General features: G+C 40.3%; 1 protein-coding gene across 2 annotated transcripts in view; it reads left to right on the forward strand.

Moving 5' to 3' along the window:
* Positions 1-4,252: 4,252 nt before the first annotated feature.
* The window catches only part of Pde3b (phosphodiesterase 3B), a 128,601-nt gene continuing 116,069 nt past the window's right edge, over positions 4,253-16,784 (forward strand). For both annotated transcript variants that reach the window (XM_048359403.1, XM_048359404.1), the window contains exon 1: positions 4,253-5,611. In XM_048359403.1, the coding sequence (XP_048215360.1) occupies positions 4,610-5,611 (1,002 nt within the window). In that variant the 5' untranslated portion in view covers positions 4,253-4,609. The remainder of the gene's footprint in view (positions 5,612-16,784) is intronic.

Here is a 16,784-nt window from a genome sequence, read left to right on the forward strand (position 1 = left end):
ACTCATAAGATCCATTTAAAATATTTGAGTTTTGGAAATGAATTGCTGGAAACATTGCTGTAAACATAAAATTTCTTAATATCTATATTTTAGAGTTAGGAAATAATCCTGTCTTAAAACAAAGGTTGAAGTAAAGGCTTAGGGATATGGAAGTACACTTATTGGAAGACAGGAAGGGAAAAGGGGCTGAGCCCTAACATGGGATACAATTGTTTTTGGCTTCTCTGAGGATCCAAGTTCAAATCTAGGACTAGGAGTTAAAGACAGGGAAAAGCCCTAAGAAATGATAACTAGCATCAAAGGCCTCAGATAAAGGTTTTTAACAGCTAGGCTATAAGCCCAGTAATGGGATGACATCTAGAAGTTTTGCCAGTGAGTGACAACAGGGTCTCTAAGTGCTGAACCAGTAGTGTTTAGGGACAGTGTTAAGATCTAATAATGAAAAGATCTAAGGAGGGCACACTCATAGTTAAATGGAACATTAATGGCTTACTGGTGTGTATTCAAAATGCTCTTCCTATAAAACTGGCTCATACAGAACAACTCTGGGTCTTTGGAGTTTGAGAATAAGGACCTGTTTACAACAACAACCACCACCAACCAGTACTCACCAGGTTATATTGTTTCAAAATAACTTGAGAGATGGATGGTGAGGACCAGGATTCTGTTTCAGGATCATCAAACTGGTAAAGAAAGCTTCTGAAAGTGAACAGATTACCAGTTGAGATTATCAGAGAAGTCAAAGTCAAGTAAAATGAGGCTGGGTATACAGTGCTAAGAGAAATCAAAGGTAGTCTATTAAATTAGGTCCTTTATCACAACAGATAGTAGTCCTAGGTTATTAAAATCTAAATGACAAAAGACAAGTGAATCTATTAGTTGTTTAAGTTTGGTAGAACAATTAAATAATTTGACCTCTAAGAAATGCAGCCTGGTAATAATCGTTGATAAAGACTGTAAACAGAGAAGGGAATTGCTATAAATATAGCTAGAACATCTTTTTGTGCATATTTTTATCTAAACAAAACTTCTGGTGGTCTTTGATCACATTCTTAAATTTTATTTTAGAATTCTCTCAGGTTCTGGGTTAGAGGGATATGCTTCAATAATAGGCTATTGGCAGAGTTGAATTTTCAGCCATGTAAAGATCTATAATAGTCGAAAGAACTTTAAGGAGTAAAGAAGTTAGTTTTATGAAGATAACTTTTAATTTTAGTTTTAGACAACAGTTCTTTGTCTGAACTCCTTTATGTTTTACGTGTCAATACTAAAAATTTGGTTTAGTTGGATGGTATAAATACTTCAAACATTGCTTTTGGCATTCTGAAAGTGAATTTTAAGGACGTCTGTATTTTTTTTTTGGCACATCGGCATTATAGCTTTTTAAGATCAACGGGAATACAAAAGACATTTAAATTAAACTTGCTCATTGTACATTTGAGAAGAATGAGGCCTGTAAAAGTTAATGCCAGAGTATGGTTGGCCGGGTTGAAACCAAAACTCAAGAAACTGAATTTCTAGCTTACTACTGTTCTCATTGTCATATTAATCTTATCTCAAGTTTAACAAAGTCCAATTCTCAGGTTTAAAAAAATCACAAAAATTTCATCTAAATTTATTCTAAGTTTCTAATCCACTTGTTCTTTTGCAGGAAAATTGATTTATTTTATTTATTTATTGTCAAAGTGATGTACAGAGAGGTTACAGTTTCATAGTTAGGCCTGGGGTACATTTCTTGTGCTGTTTGTTACCTCCTCCCTCAATCCCCCCTCTCCCTCCCCCTTTCCCTCTCTCCCCATGAGTTGTTCAGTTGGTTTACACCAAATGGTTCTGCAAGTATTGCTTTTGGAGTCATTTGTCTTTTTATCCTTTGCCTCTCAATTTTGACATTCCCTTTCGTTTCCCTAGTTCTAATACCAGTATATCTGAGTACATTGGAAACTGTATATTTTTTATTTTTTAAATTGTATTGTAGGGCTGGGAATATGGCCTAGTGGCAAGAGTGCTTGCCTCATATACATGAAGCCCTGGGTTTGATTCCTCAGCACCACATATATAGAAAAGGCCAGAAGTGGCACTGTGGTTCAAGTGGCAGAGTGCTAACCTTGAGCAAAAAGAATCCAGGGACAGTGCTCAGGCTCTGAGTCCAAGCTCCGGGACTGAAAAAAAAAAATTGTATTGTAAAGGTGATGTACAGAGGAGTTACAATTACATGATTCAGATAATAATACATTTCCTTTTGAACAGTGTCACTCTTTCCCTCATTCTCAGATTTTCCCCTCCCAGCTTCCCTTCCCCCAAAGTTGTATAGTTTATTTCCAACACAGTGTCTAGTGAGTTTCACTGATGAATTGATTCACCCATTGTCCCACCATTTCTGTGCTTCCCTTTTCCTTCTCCAAATCAGATAAAACTTATATATAAGACGAAGGAAACATAACTCAAAAACAGTGACAGGAAAAAAGGAAAGCAAAGAATCTCAAACAGCATAATAAAAAACTTCTTCAATTTCTTGTAGCTCATTTCAATATGCTCTTATGCACATAGCTATTGAGCCCTTGTGATCTTCTCCTAAGAATATCCTCCTTTGTTCTCACTATGTGAATGTTTAGATTTTTCAAGAAAATTTATAATGGGCATTTCCATAAGGTTGGTGGCTCTTCTGTAGAAGTTTTGAATGTTTTCTATTGCGTTTTTTCTTCTTAAAGCTTGTGAGTTCTAAGCACAAGATAAAAAAAAAAGTTTCCCTAGTTTTGCTGAAATGAGTAATTTTTTTCCTTTTTCTTTCAGATGGTGGAGAAAAGACCCAATGGACTTCTATATTTTAGGACAACCAATTATAAAACTCTTATTTTCTCTTTAATATACAGAAAAGGAATGAGAATTCTGGTCTTTTTTTCACCTGGGGCTCAATTCTTCAGTTAATTTTTCAATGATTTCTATTATGTATGTGAACTAATACCATACATGAAAATGGTCTGCTTTAGTTCATGGCTGTGGGCAGAGATTAATTGGTGAAAAATAGGCCTGTTTGTGGGATTTACCACACAGTAATGTTTCTCATCTCCCTGGAAAAATGTGGCATTAGCTCTTTGAGAAATGCAGGCCTGTCGTGAAGTTGAAGGGAGAGTTTCTGTGGAGGGAAACACAGTTCTCTCTCTAAGGCAGTTATGATTGGTTAGATTCCAGAACAGTCCCTTTGGAACAGCAAAGTTCTTTTCTTCCCACTTTTAAGTCCATGTTTTCTAATGTTGCTAGTTCTACCAAGCTTTCACAGACAGCATCTTTCTTTTGGCTTCTTTCAAGATCAATGGGTCCAATCTTGGGAGTGGTCTCGGAAAGGGAGGACCACTGTCAAGGACCCTCTTCCCATGCCTCCTCTCTAGGACACCTTGTTACTGCAAAAAAAAAAAAAAAGTCTACGTGGAAAGAACATTTGTGATGGCAAATGCATGCTGTGTTGGAGATACAGGATGTGAATCAGTGCATTATGTGGCAAGGATATAAAACTGAAGACTGGTTGGATGAAGAAAATGTTCTACATAATATAGATGCTGCCGTAGTGTGATCCACGGACACACACTCTCTTAGGTGTCACTGTGAGGATCCTTGCCCAACAATCCAAGTTGCTGTTGAGGACTGTGATTAGGGTTTCTCCATCTCCTCCCTGGTGATGCCGCCCCTTCAATGGGTCATAGGCTCAGCTCACACAGTCCCTGAGCCCACTCTGAGCTCAGCCCCTACTCCTCCCTCCAAGACTCTTCCCTGGCGTGAGTGTGAGTGTGTGTGTGTGTGTGTGTGTGTGTTTGGGGGAGGGGGGCACAAACACCTCCTCTCCTGAGACCTCAGTAGTGGACCTGTTGGAGCCTTGGCTGGGCTCGGGTGTCCATCACTTACCCTCAAAGGGAAACTGTGCGCTCGGGGTTCCAGGATGGCGGGCTCGCCCTTCCACCCGCAGATGACAGGGTCCGTCTCGGCCAGTCACTGCCCGGTCTTCCGATTGCCGCGACCGCGCTCTCCTTAACCTGGGCGCGCTCAGCTCGCGGGGTCAGGGCTTGGCAGACCCCAGCCCGGGCTAGCCGAGGCGCGAGTGGCCGCGGGACGGAGCTCGGGCACGCGCAGGCGACGGGCGGGGCGCGCTCCCGGGCCGGAGTCCCCGAGGGGCGGGGGAGGAGCGCGTGCCCGCCCGCCCGCCCGCTGGCCGCTCGCGCGCCCGCGCGCCCAACGGACCAGGCTGGGGCGGTGAGCTAACTGTTGCAGCCCGCGCGGGAGCTGGGAGGCGACCCGGGCTTCCAGTCCCTAGAGGTGCCCGCGGGAACAGGAGGAGGAGGAGGAGGAGGCGGCGGCGGAGGAGGTGGAGGCGGCCTCCGTCGTCCGGGAGCGAAGCCCCTTCGGTCCCTTTCTTGAGCAGCATGCCGCGGACGCCGCCGCTCCGCAGCCCGCGCGGCGGTGGGGATCCCGGGCAGCGGTGGCGGGCGCAGCCCTGACGCGCGCTCGGAGCCTCGAACGCGGAGACGCGGTGTAAGGGGGGAAAGTTGGGCTGAGATCTGAAACGGGGCTCGCGGAGCCCCGCGGCCGCCCCGAGGCCTCCCAGCCCGGACGCGGGCTAATGAAGAAGGACGAACGAGACGGGAGAGCCATGCGGTGCCCGCCGCCACCGCCGGACGGGGCCGGCTCGCCCCCCGAGAGCCTGCGGAACGGCTACGTGAAAGGCTGCGTGAGCCCGCTGCGCCAGGACCCCCCGCGCGGCTTCTTCTTCCACCTCTGCCGCTTCTGCAACGTGGAGCCGCCTCCGCCGCCGCCGACCGCCCGCCCGCCGCCGCCGCGGCGCGGCTCCCCCTCGGCCCCGGCGCGCCTCTCGCTGGGCGCCCTGGCCGCCTTTGTCCTTGCGCTGCTGCTGCTGCCGCCGCCGCTGCTGCTGCTGACGGGCGCGGGGCCCCAGAGCTGGGCGGCCGGGGCGGCGAGGCTGCGGACGCTGCTGAGCGTGTGCTCGCTCTGCCTCAGCCCGCTCTTCAGCATCGCCTGTGCCTTCTTCTTCCTCACCTGCTTCCTGACGCGGACTCAGCGGGCGCCGGGCCCCGGCCGCGGCGGGGGCGGCGGCGGCTCGTGGTGGTTGCTGGCCCTGCCCGCCTGCTGTTACCTGGGGGACTTCCTGGCGTGGCAGTGGGGGGCTTGGCCGTGGGGGGACGCGGCCGCGGCCCCGCACACGCCCCCGGCGGGCAGGCTGGTCCTGGTGCTGAGCTGCGTGGGTCTGCTGACGCTCGCGCACCCCGGCAAGCTCGGACACAGCATCCTGGTGCTGCTCTTCGCCTGCTGCGTCTGGTGGGTGTCGTTCGCCAGCCTCGGGGCGCTGCCCGCCGGGCTCAGGCCGCTGCTCTCTGGCCTGGCCGGGGCCGTCGGCTGCCTGCTAGCTCTGGGCTTGGATCACTTCTTTCACATCAGGGAAGCCCCGCAGCATCCCCGCCTGTCGAGTGCTGCGGATGATAAAGTGCCTGTGATCAGACCCCGCCGGAGGTCCAGCTGCGTGTCCCTGGGAGAAAGCGCGGCCACTTACTATGGCAGTGGCAAAGTGTTCAGGAGACCTTCTCTGCCTTGTATCTCCAGAGAACAGGTAGGGTGATCCCGCATGTTAGGTCTGGGGAGGACGTGAGTGGGGTGGGGGGAGGAGGGAGAGGAGGACCTCGGTTCATCTCCCCCTTTCCCCCCCTCCCCCCCCCCCCCAGGTGCATCAGAGCATTTGAAGGCTGCTCAACTTGCAAGGGGGGCGTCCATGTTATGTTCTGGAAAGGTTTTGGAAAATACTGGGAGCTTGTCAAAAAGGCAAAAACAATTACCTTATAAAAAAAAACACTAAGTTGAAATGAAATAGCCCACTAAAGTCTTGCTGCACTTTTTTAAGCCTTGCTTTTTGCTGTAGGTGAGTTTTTAGAAGAATGAGACGACTTATTTGTGCTTTGCTAGTTTGTCTACTTCCACTTGAGCATTGTCTGGTACAGAACTTTCTGATGCTGCTTATCTATCTGCTGCTAAGGAGATGATGTCTGCCCAAAGAAGACCTCCTGCCTTTAAAGCAAGAGAGTGTTTATGGATTTTGAGCAGTGAGGTTTTCTTATTACTGATGATAATTGAGAAGACCAAGAACAGAAATGAGCTTTGGAACTGAGACTTATCTAGGGGAAAAGACAGCAGTATCGGCGAATACAATTTCTTAAATGGTCTTGTTGCATAATTAGGAGAATGTTTTAGCAATTCAACCTTTAAACTTAGCAATGCCTGGAAAGATGCCGAAAACTTTTTCATTTTTTCACCTTGTAGTCTGTCCTAGTTTTATTTTACTTTTTTAGCGAAATTGAAATCATCAGGTAAAACTTTTATGTACATAGCATTAGGAAGCCTTCCTGTTCTGCATCAAGAGACTGTCACTACTGTTTATTGAGAAGTTAAGTGCAAAAAATGCTTTACATGTATTGTCTCAAGTCGTCACAAAGATTCCATTTGGTAGATGACATTACCCTCAGTTTAGAGTTGAGGGAACTGAGGATTTTTTTGAGATGATTCAACTTTATTAGGTCTAGAATGTGGTAGTGTTAGGGTTTGATTAATTTTCTCAGTGCTGTGTTCTGCACAGCTTAGTGGATAAGTGTAGAAGTTCTCAATAATAGTTTATATCCTCGGGTTTTAGATTTTATACAATAGTCATATCTTTTTACACTGAGACCCCAAATATTGGAAACAATTTTTTTTTTTACTACATCCAAGGCATTCATTTTTGTAATTGTTTTGGTCACATGCTTGGAAAAAAATTACAACTTTTGTTTTTTAGGCTTACTACCAGTAATAATCAACAATGCCTAGGGAAATGGCTATCAAGTGAAAAGATTTTTTTAAGAATATACTCTACAGCAAAATAGTAGCAATTATTTTCATAGTATCAAATAATATTTGACTGGAGTATATGGAAATAGATTGCATTAACACTGAGATAGTCTTTTAGCACAGTTTAACCACATTTGTAAACAGTTTTCCCAAATGTAACAGTACTACTGTTTAACACATTTTAGTTGTAATTTATTGATATGGCTATATATGTGTGCCTTCTTAATCGAAAATTTATAGATTCCTCCCTTCCAACTACTGAGTCAGGGATCCAACCAAGGGCCTCATGCTTGCTAAGCAACTCTACCACTTGCACTATGCTTAGTTTGTTTTTCAGGTAAGGTCTTGTGCTAACTTTGCCAGGTCTGGCCCTGAATGGTGATCTACTCTGCCTCCCGAGTAATTGGAGTCACAAACCTGGACCACTATGACTTGCTTAAAAACTTCTTGTCTTGTAATCCTAGTGTGATTCTCTTTCCATTACAGATACCTTTATCAACCTTTAACCAGTTGCATTCTTATTATCTGTACTAAGGGAAAATAAAATTTGTGCTTTTAAGGAGAGCATATTTTCTTAGTGCAGAAAACCATTATCCACTTTCTACTCTGAAGAGAAACATTTTGGTGGTTTTAAAATATATTGAAACATTGTTCAGGGGTTTATGCCTCAGGGGCTTATGCCACGAAATACCACCATTGGGATTTTTTTTTTTTTAAATGTTAACCCAGGAGCAATACATTTTCTTGTTACAGAAAGAAATAAAAAAAAGGATTTGGGTGGAATTTGTTCTAGGTGGAAATGTCCTGGAGTCATGGGCAGAGAATTGCAGGTCAAGTCTTATTTAACCTTAGAAATGTCAGTAAACAATCTGTAGTCTCTTGTTAACTGGGGGACACCAGTAGATGAATTCCAAAACACCTCTCAATTCTAAAATTAGTTAGTTTACACCTTTTGTAAGGTGTAAATAAAAGCTGGTGGGGTCACAAATTAGTATTTAAGTTTTATTTTAATATGAAAGTAGATATTCCTGACCAACATTTTTCAGGGCATAATGATTGGTAAAATATTTTGTATTTTTTGCATAGACAGCTCTTCCTTTGAGAAATGTGGATTCATTTTTGTGATGATGTGATTATTATAGTTCAACATTTTTTAAAACCTAAATGTTTTTTATTATCATCTTTGAAAATGACTTGAAAATCCCTATCAATGAAATGTTTTTAATTATGCAAGAATAGATTTAAAGTAATTTTTTTAACTTTTGGGATGCTATATTATGTACTGCTTTGAAAAATAATTGGGCATATTTATAAAAGATTTGATTTAACACTTAAGTTTATAAAATATTTGATTTTAATATTACCTGTATGTCTGTTCCTAACTCAGAATCTTTAAAAAATTTAGAGATTTAAAGTTTAACTTTGATTACTTCTGACTGTGTTTTTTGGTGGGTTAATAGAAAGAAGCACTAAGTTTGAATTTGAAGTCTGTCTGCTGGGGGTCAGCTGGAACTAAGAGGAAGTTAAAAAACATCCCTTGTCTACATGAAAGCTTTGGTTGAAATTGAAGTAGCTACATTTCTATGCCATTTTAAATATATATTCTACAGGTAGTTTTCAACCACATCGTTTTGCGTGTGATTAGGTAAATATGAGATTTAGAAAGGTGTAAGTTAGTGTGTGACATATTTTTCTATACCTAAAATGCCAAGTACTTTCTAAATGGTTAGGTAAATATTTAAAAATTCTGTGGCCTTCAAGCCCATAAATATTAAAGTGTTAATTTTATTTGAAAAAGTGTACATTTGCAGTGTGATGACTTTAAAAAAGGAAATTTTAAAGTGTGATGATTTATCTACCCCTCCCCCAAGCAAATTACAAAGCGTACCATACTGAATTACTTTAATAATATTGTAGAATTTTTGAAATTTATTTTATTTTATTTTTTTGAAATTTATTTTATGACTAAAGTGTGTATGTTATTCCAATATCATGTTATTTATTTATTTATTTTGGGGCCAGTCCTAGGGGTTGAACTCAGGGCCCGGGTACTGTCCCTCAGCTTTTTTGCTGAAGGCTCATGCTCTGCCACTTGAGGCACAGTTCCACTTTAAGCTTTTTGGTGGTTAATTAGAGAGAAGACTCTCACAGACTTTCCCAAATCTCAGCCTCCTAAGTAGCTAGACTCTCAGATGTGAGTCACTGGCACCTGGCTCGTGATACTTTTATTTTTTTTAATGGTAACCTTACATAACAATTTATACTCTGTTTCATAACTGTACTATGCCATCAGAGTTAAACTTTCAAAAACATAGATTTGATTAAGTCACTTGTCTTACTTTAAAAATAGTCATTGCTTTTATTGTCCACAGGATAAAGTTCATGCCTTTGAATACTGCTTTCAAAGTGCTTTATAACCTGTCCTTAGTTTATTTTTCTTTCTTTTTTTTTTCTTGCACCAGTACTGAGGCTTGAACCTGGGATACTCTTCTCCGTTTTTTTGCTCAGGGCTGGGTTTGGCATGACTGGCTTTGAGCCACAATCCTCAGATCTCTATGTCCTGAGTAGCTAGGATAACAAGTGTGAGCCTTTGGTGCCTGAATCCTTCTATTTTAAAGAAGCATTTTAGAAATATGGATCCCTGCTCCCTGAATCTATCCTTGTTTCTAGCTATTTGAGGGCTGCTTATTGTTATTGAATTTCTCACTGCTTTTTTGTTTTTCTTTTTCCATTCCATTCCTGGCTGAAAATTCTTTCCAAGTAACAAATAAAGTTAAAGTCTCTGGACAGCTAATTAATATTCAAATATTAATAATATATAAGTGGAGAACAAAATTCCATAGTAACAGACCTGCCATGTTTAGGAGTGAAAATTGACAAATCATGTGAAGTAAAGGCAATGTGTGATATGAAAATTTAATTATATCACACCAACTAGTAACATTTATAAAATTTTGCTTTCATGCTCTGAATGTAATGCAATTTTCTTTGTCTTCAGCCTCTATCTTCTCCATGGTTGACTCTTCTGTCATTCTCTTTCTCTTTTTTCTTTTAATTACCACGTCAACTATTTTCCTAGCACAATTTCCTGTCTTTCTATATCCCATCCAAAGCTGGTAGAATCTATACATTCCAATAAAACCTATTTTAATATAAATATTTATATAGACGCTATCAGGGATTTAATTGAAATCTGCTTAAAGGAAATTGAATCCCAGAGAAGTAAAAATATTGGTTCATGGTTATGCTATAATGTAAAAATAAGGTCTAGAATCTCAGTCCTGAGTTATAGTCCACTTATATTTTCCATAAAATCATAGGTACCTACATAGTCATAGTTTTTTGAAACTATGCTTGTATTTTCCAGGTATCTCTACTTAGGTGATCAAAGGCAATGTCCTTGGATAAAGGAGGTAGTGGGGATATGAGAGAGGGAGAGAGTGGACAGTCAGGAGACACTTTATGTGTGTGTGTGTGTGTGTGTGTGGTGGTACTAGGACTTGAACTCAGAGTCTGATTGCTGCCCCTTAGCTTTTTTGTTCAAGGCTATTACTCTACCACTTGAACTATAGCTCCACTTTCAGCTTTTTGGTACATAACTGGAAATAAGAGTCTCCTGGACTTTATTGCCAAAGCTAGCTTAAAATGTGATCCTCAGATCTCAGCCTCCTGAGTAGCTAGGATTACAGGCATGAGGTACCAGCATCTGGCTCAATATAGTTCTTAATAATGACCTTGAAGAAAAATTTTATATCTAGTATGGTTAATTCAGAATGACTTGTCAGGATTCTACTAGACTCAAAATTACATACTATCTGGGGCCAACCACATAATGTATGTGGAAGAAGGAGGAGAAAGTAGAAAGAACAGGAAAAACAGAAATGAACTAACCATTGCCTCTTTTCCTGAAAGAATTCTGTTCAAGCAAAACAAACTGAACAATTGTGTTATCTACAGCTTGAAGAAGGCTGGTTTTTGTCTGGAAAGAATTTCTTTAGTTTTTAACATTGAGTAGGTATTCATATTCTTATTTAGACACTAGTCCATGTTTATTTAGGTGGTTGTTAGGAGCTTGCTTTTATAACTTGAGGCAGAAGAATGTATATTCAGTATATTTTTCTTTTACAATCTTTAATTTTTTCTCTAGTATTAATTTTTGTAGGAACTATCTTCTCTTTGTAGGCGTTTTCTCCTCCAACAGCTACAGTTTACTGTTTTTTTTTTTTTTTTTTTTGGCCAGTCCTGGGCCTTGGACTCAGGGCCTGAGCACTGTCCCTGGCTTCTTCCCGCTCAAGGCTAGCACTCTGCCACTTGAGCCACAGCGCCGCTTCTGGCCGTTTTCTGTATATGTGGTGCTGGGGAATCGAACCTAGGGCCTCATGTATCCGAGGCAGGCACTCTTGCCACTAGGCTATATCCCCAGCCCCTACAGTTTACTGTTTGACTGCTCCTTTCTTATTTATATTTCATACAACTTGCATTTAGCAAATTTTAAATGTATGTAATTAGAATTTAAGTTTTGAATGAGCATACATACATACATAAAAGATTGTTTACACATGTATTTATGTATATATACATATGTGTATCTTTATCTAGTTATATGCTTTATATTATCTGTCTATATCCATTACTCCAGTATTTAGGCAGTATTGGAGTTTTAAACTCAGGGCCTTGAGTTTGCTGACTTGCTTGTCCAGTTGGTGTTCTATCATTTGAGGCTCACCTCTAGCCTCTCTTTTTGCTGGCTATGTTGGAGAAAAGTCTCGTGAACTCTTCTCCCCAGGTTGGCTCCAAACCTTAGTTCCTCATCTCAGCCTATGGAGATTTGACTGGATTAGGATTACAGATGTGAGCCACTCAAGCCTGGCCACATGTAATGCTTTATATGATTTAAGAGAAATTAGTGAATCCTTGCTAACAATAACTGGTGTAAATTTGGTGAGACCTGTGCTTTTTTTGTTGTTGTTGTTTTAATTGAGACTGCCTAGCTAGCTCTCTACCACTTGAACCACATCTACATCTCTTTTTTGCTTTAGTTTATTTTTCAGGTAGGGTCTCTTACTTTTTGGCTGGCACTTTGAACTGAGATCCTCCCATTTCTGTCTTCCAAATAGCTGAGATTGAGGATTGTGATGCCACATCTAGACTTCCTTAGTTTTTAAAAATATTTTTGACTCATAGATAATTAGGAAGGGTGTTAATAATCTTACTTTGTTGGTGAACTTATCAGTTTCTCCCTATTGTTGTAATTTACTTTTTAAACTTGTATGTACTTCCACGTGGAGAATAAACTTTTCAAATTGGATGAAATGATTTATCAAAAGAACAAAAAACATGCACAAGAGCTCTTTACATGGAAGTATCTAGAGATCAAATGTAGGAAAGTAAGAATTAGTATGGTCAGATTTGACATATATTTTACAAATTGATATTTTCATATGCTCACTCTGGAGATATTAAAATTACATATGCAGTCTATTTCAAGAAAAACATACTCTAATGAAGACAAAAATGTAAATGATTACAATTCAGTATGGTAAGTGATATAGTACACAGGCATAAACCATGTATCATGATAGCATTATGAAAAGAGCAGTTAGGAAGACAGTCAAAAACATGCATCTATTGAGCTTTAATTTTCAAATACAATTTCTTGCTGAGGTGAAACAAAAAGATGAATTCACCGAAGATTCTACTTCACTTTACTTAGAATGACTACCATCAAGGAAACAAACAAGGATAATGGTAAGGGTGAGCCAATGAAAGGGTGAGAAGGCAGGGAACTAACCATGATAGCATATTACTGAGAATGGAAATTAGTATGTACCTTCCTTGAAAAGGAGAATGAATGGAACTGAAAGCTATCATGTTAAGCAAAATAAATCAGATTCATAAAGACAAATATCATGCTTTCTGTCATATGTGTAATCTAGACCTAGAAAACACTTAACATGGATGTAAAAGGGCAGTCATTTTGTGGGAGAAACTGGTGGGAGGGGGAGAGGGGAAAGAGGATGGTGAGGAGGTGCATATGATTTAAGTACATTGCATTTATGTATGCAAACAGCATAACAAAACCTATTAGAATTACCTATAAGGGTAAGAATGAAACTTGAGAGGAAAAGCCAAGTTAGAGCTCAAGGCCCTTAGTTTAAAACCTACTGCAGGCACATGAAGGGGGTAGAGTATAGAGAAGGGGAATGAGACTAATATGGTAAGTATGATAAAAAGTACATTATATACTTGTATGGAAATGTCTCAATGCAACCTCTGTATGGTTAATATATGATAATAAAAATAAAATATTCACTTCAATGACTTTACAAACATGTTTCCAAAGTTAGTCCAGTATCATCTTCCCTTTACCTTACATACATACATATATATATACTTATATATGTAAATACTGATTAAATTAAGCACCCTGCAGCATTCAGTCACCAGTCAATATATACAGAAGAACAAAGTATTTTTATTCTCCACCAGAAATGTCTGTATCCATGGTAAAACGAATATAGGTAATAAAAGCAATATATTATAGGATAAGACACACACACACACGCACACATACACACACACACATACACACACACACATATAGTGCCAATCATGAGGCTTGAAGTCCATCTGGGCACTGTCCCTAAGCTTTGTACCTCAAAGCTAGTAGTGTTCTGTCACTTCAGCCAGACCTCCACTTCCAGCTCTTTGGTGATTAATTGGAGTTTAGAGTCTCATGGACTTCCCTGCTTGGACTGGCTTTGAACTACAGCCCTCAGACCTCAGCCTGCTTAGTAGCTAAGATTACAAGTATGAGCCACTGATACCCAGACAAGAGATATTTTTATAATATGATATAATTATGGAGTTCTCATTGTGTTAGTCTCACTTGTCCTGTAAGCTAAGTATTAGGTCTTATTTTGCATCTAGAGACTAAGATGAATACGTTCAAAAGCACTTACCTAGTCCTAGAAAATAACAATACACTAAGTATAATTTTCAGTATGGAATAATCCTCTAGCCAAGCAGAGCAGTTTATCAAACATTTAAAAATGAGTTGAGAGGAATTGCTGAACTGACAAAAGAAAATATCAAGCTTGGGTATGTAATGCTTGGGATAGAATATTTGCCTGTGTATGTAATACTTTGTGTTTTGTGGTACCTCCAAAACATGCAAGTAGGAAGTCTGAGAGGTTAGTAGACATAAAAGCCAACTTTAGTTTGAAGAGTTTTGACCATCTTTAGAGACCTTGAATATTTACTTCTGTTATGTGTGTCTGTGTCCAAAGTGAGGCCTACTTCCTGTGATGTAAAGGTACGTGATAAGTGTGGACATGGAGATGGAAAGCCTACTTTGACCTTGACACAAGCTGATGAGGAAGGACTAAATAAATCTCTCCCAAGAATATGTAATCACAGGCTGGCTTTCATTTGTATACTGAATATATATATATATATATATACATATATATGATGTAATATGTATATGTGTGTATATATGTTGTGGTAAAATATGCACATAGTATTCCACTGGAAGTAGATACCACATTTTACTTGCTCATCTATTGATGTACACTTGGGTTTCATTTACTTTTTGGCTGTTGTGAGTAATAATTTTCTGTGACAATTATGGATGCTTGAATCCTTGCCTTCAGTTCTGGGAATGTACCCATATGTAGAATTGTTGAATAGCATGATAATTTTATTTTTGATATTTTAAGGAGCTAATGTACTGTTTTCTTCAGCTGGCTGATTTATTTTACATTCTCATAAACACTTTACAAAAATGTTCACAATCATTGCTCTATTGATTCTGGATCCCATAGTGAGGCACAACAGCATGGTGACAAGATTCAGTAAAGAAAGAGACTTGACTTCAAGCAGAGAGGAAGGAGGGAACAAGGGGACAGGTGTAACCTTTGAAAACATGCCCCGAGTGACCTACTTCTTCCCACTATGTCAGCCTTCTAAAGTTTTTATAATGTCCCAAAATAGTGCCAACACCTGAGGACCCTGTTTAGCTCATGACCCAGTGGGGGACATTTCATAATCAAACCATAACATATGTTTTTGGTTACCTATGATCCAAAAATACCTAATGAAAAATTCCAGAATGGATGATTAAGTTTTAAATTGTACACTGTTCTGTGTGATATGATGAAATCTTGTGCTATCTTGCTCCATTCCATTCAGTATTTAAATTATTCCTTTGTCTTGTGTGTGTGTGTGTGTGTATGTGTGTGTGTGTGTATGTGTGTGTGTGAGTGTGCGTGCCAGCCAGTCCTGAGGCTTGAACTGTCTCTGTCCTTGAGCTTTTTTGCTCAAGGATAGTACTCTACCACTTGAGCCACAGTTTCACTTTCTGGTTTTATGGTAGTTAATTGGAGATAAGAGTGTCACAGGCTTTCCTGCCTGGGCTGGTTTCTACCCTTTATTTTCAGCTCTCAGCCTCCTGAGTAGCTAGGATTACAGGCATGAGCCATGGGCACCCAGCTGGCATCTTCATGCTGTATATTCTACTCTCCAGTCTGTCACTCAGCAGTTGTATTGACTCTCATGTCCACTAATATGGTCGACTAATATGGTATTCTTGTGCTTGTGTTCAGGTAACAATTATGCAGTAGTTTAATGCTGCATTATAATGCCTATGTTATCTGTCTCATTTGTTTGATCTCATCATGTATGCTTTGTGTCATACTGTCACAGTGAGGGTATTATAGTTCAATATGATATTTTAAGAGAGAATGAGACACTGTTGTGAGGAAGACAACCAAGAGAGATCACATGGACAGAGCACAGTTAATAGAAAGTCTTTATTAGCTGGCTGGGGACTACATTGGGCAGGAAAGTTCGTGAGCCAAAGTTCGTGAGCCTCTTGTCTTCAATTAACTACCAGAAAACCAGAAGTGGAGCTGTGGCTCAAAGTGGTGGAGTGCTATCCTTGAGTAAAAGAAGCTCAAATAGTAGCCAGGCCCTGAGTTCAAGTCCCATGGTCAATTAAAAAAAAAGTCATAATTGCAGGCTGGCTTTGAACCATGATCCTCAGATCTCAGCTTCCTGAGTAGCTTGCAATATGATAGGTACTATGGGGAAAAATATAGATAGATAAAAGATAGTTTTATTCTTAGGAAGTTTTTATGTGGTAGACGATGTAGAAATTAGCTGTGAGATAAAATTACATGAATGCTGTATTTCCAGTCTTAGTACCTTATTGTGGAAAGCTGAAGTGTGATCTCTTTTCAATAGAGTTGTATTGGAAGTCTTATCTCGTAAAGGAAGCATTTAAAGGATATCTAGTACTTGAAACAGCCACTGAGACTATGTTTATATTAGTTTTTGTTTGTTTGTTTTGTTGTTAAAAAATACCTGGCAACATATAAAGCCAGGTTCAGTGGTATACCCTATAACCTCAGATACTCCAAAGGGCTGAGGTTGAAGGATCATTTGAGTCAAGGAGTTCAAGGCCATTCTGGCCAAAATAGAGTTTCATCTCAGAAACAAGCAATGCAAACAAACCTTACGACTACCCCTTCCCCCCGAAGTGCCAAGTAGTTTTAATATCTGATAGTTTATTCCTTCAGCAAATATTACTAGGACATTCTGTTAGGAGCTATAAGAGCTCTGAAGAATTGTGCAAAGACACTATACTGCTATACTCATGTGTTTAAGGTAAAAGATAGTATAATACTGTAAAATCTGAGAGATCTTAAGTAACACTCATATTTCCTGCTAAGTGAAAAAGGTGATGGATTTGAGATTTAATTATCATTCTTTATTCTTGATAGAGGTGACATTACAGGACATAGTTTATTTATGGAGGTATTTTTTTTTTTTTTTGGCCAGTCCTGGGCCTTGGACTCAGGGCCTGAGCACTGTCCCTGGCTTCTTCCCGCTCAAGGCTAGCACTC

Source organism: Perognathus longimembris, chromosome 13 (assembly GCF_023159225.1).
Source record: "Perognathus longimembris pacificus isolate PPM17 chromosome 13, ASM2315922v1, whole genome shotgun sequence".
Classification (NCBI taxonomy): Eukaryota; Metazoa; Chordata; class Mammalia; order Rodentia; family Heteromyidae; genus Perognathus; species Perognathus longimembris.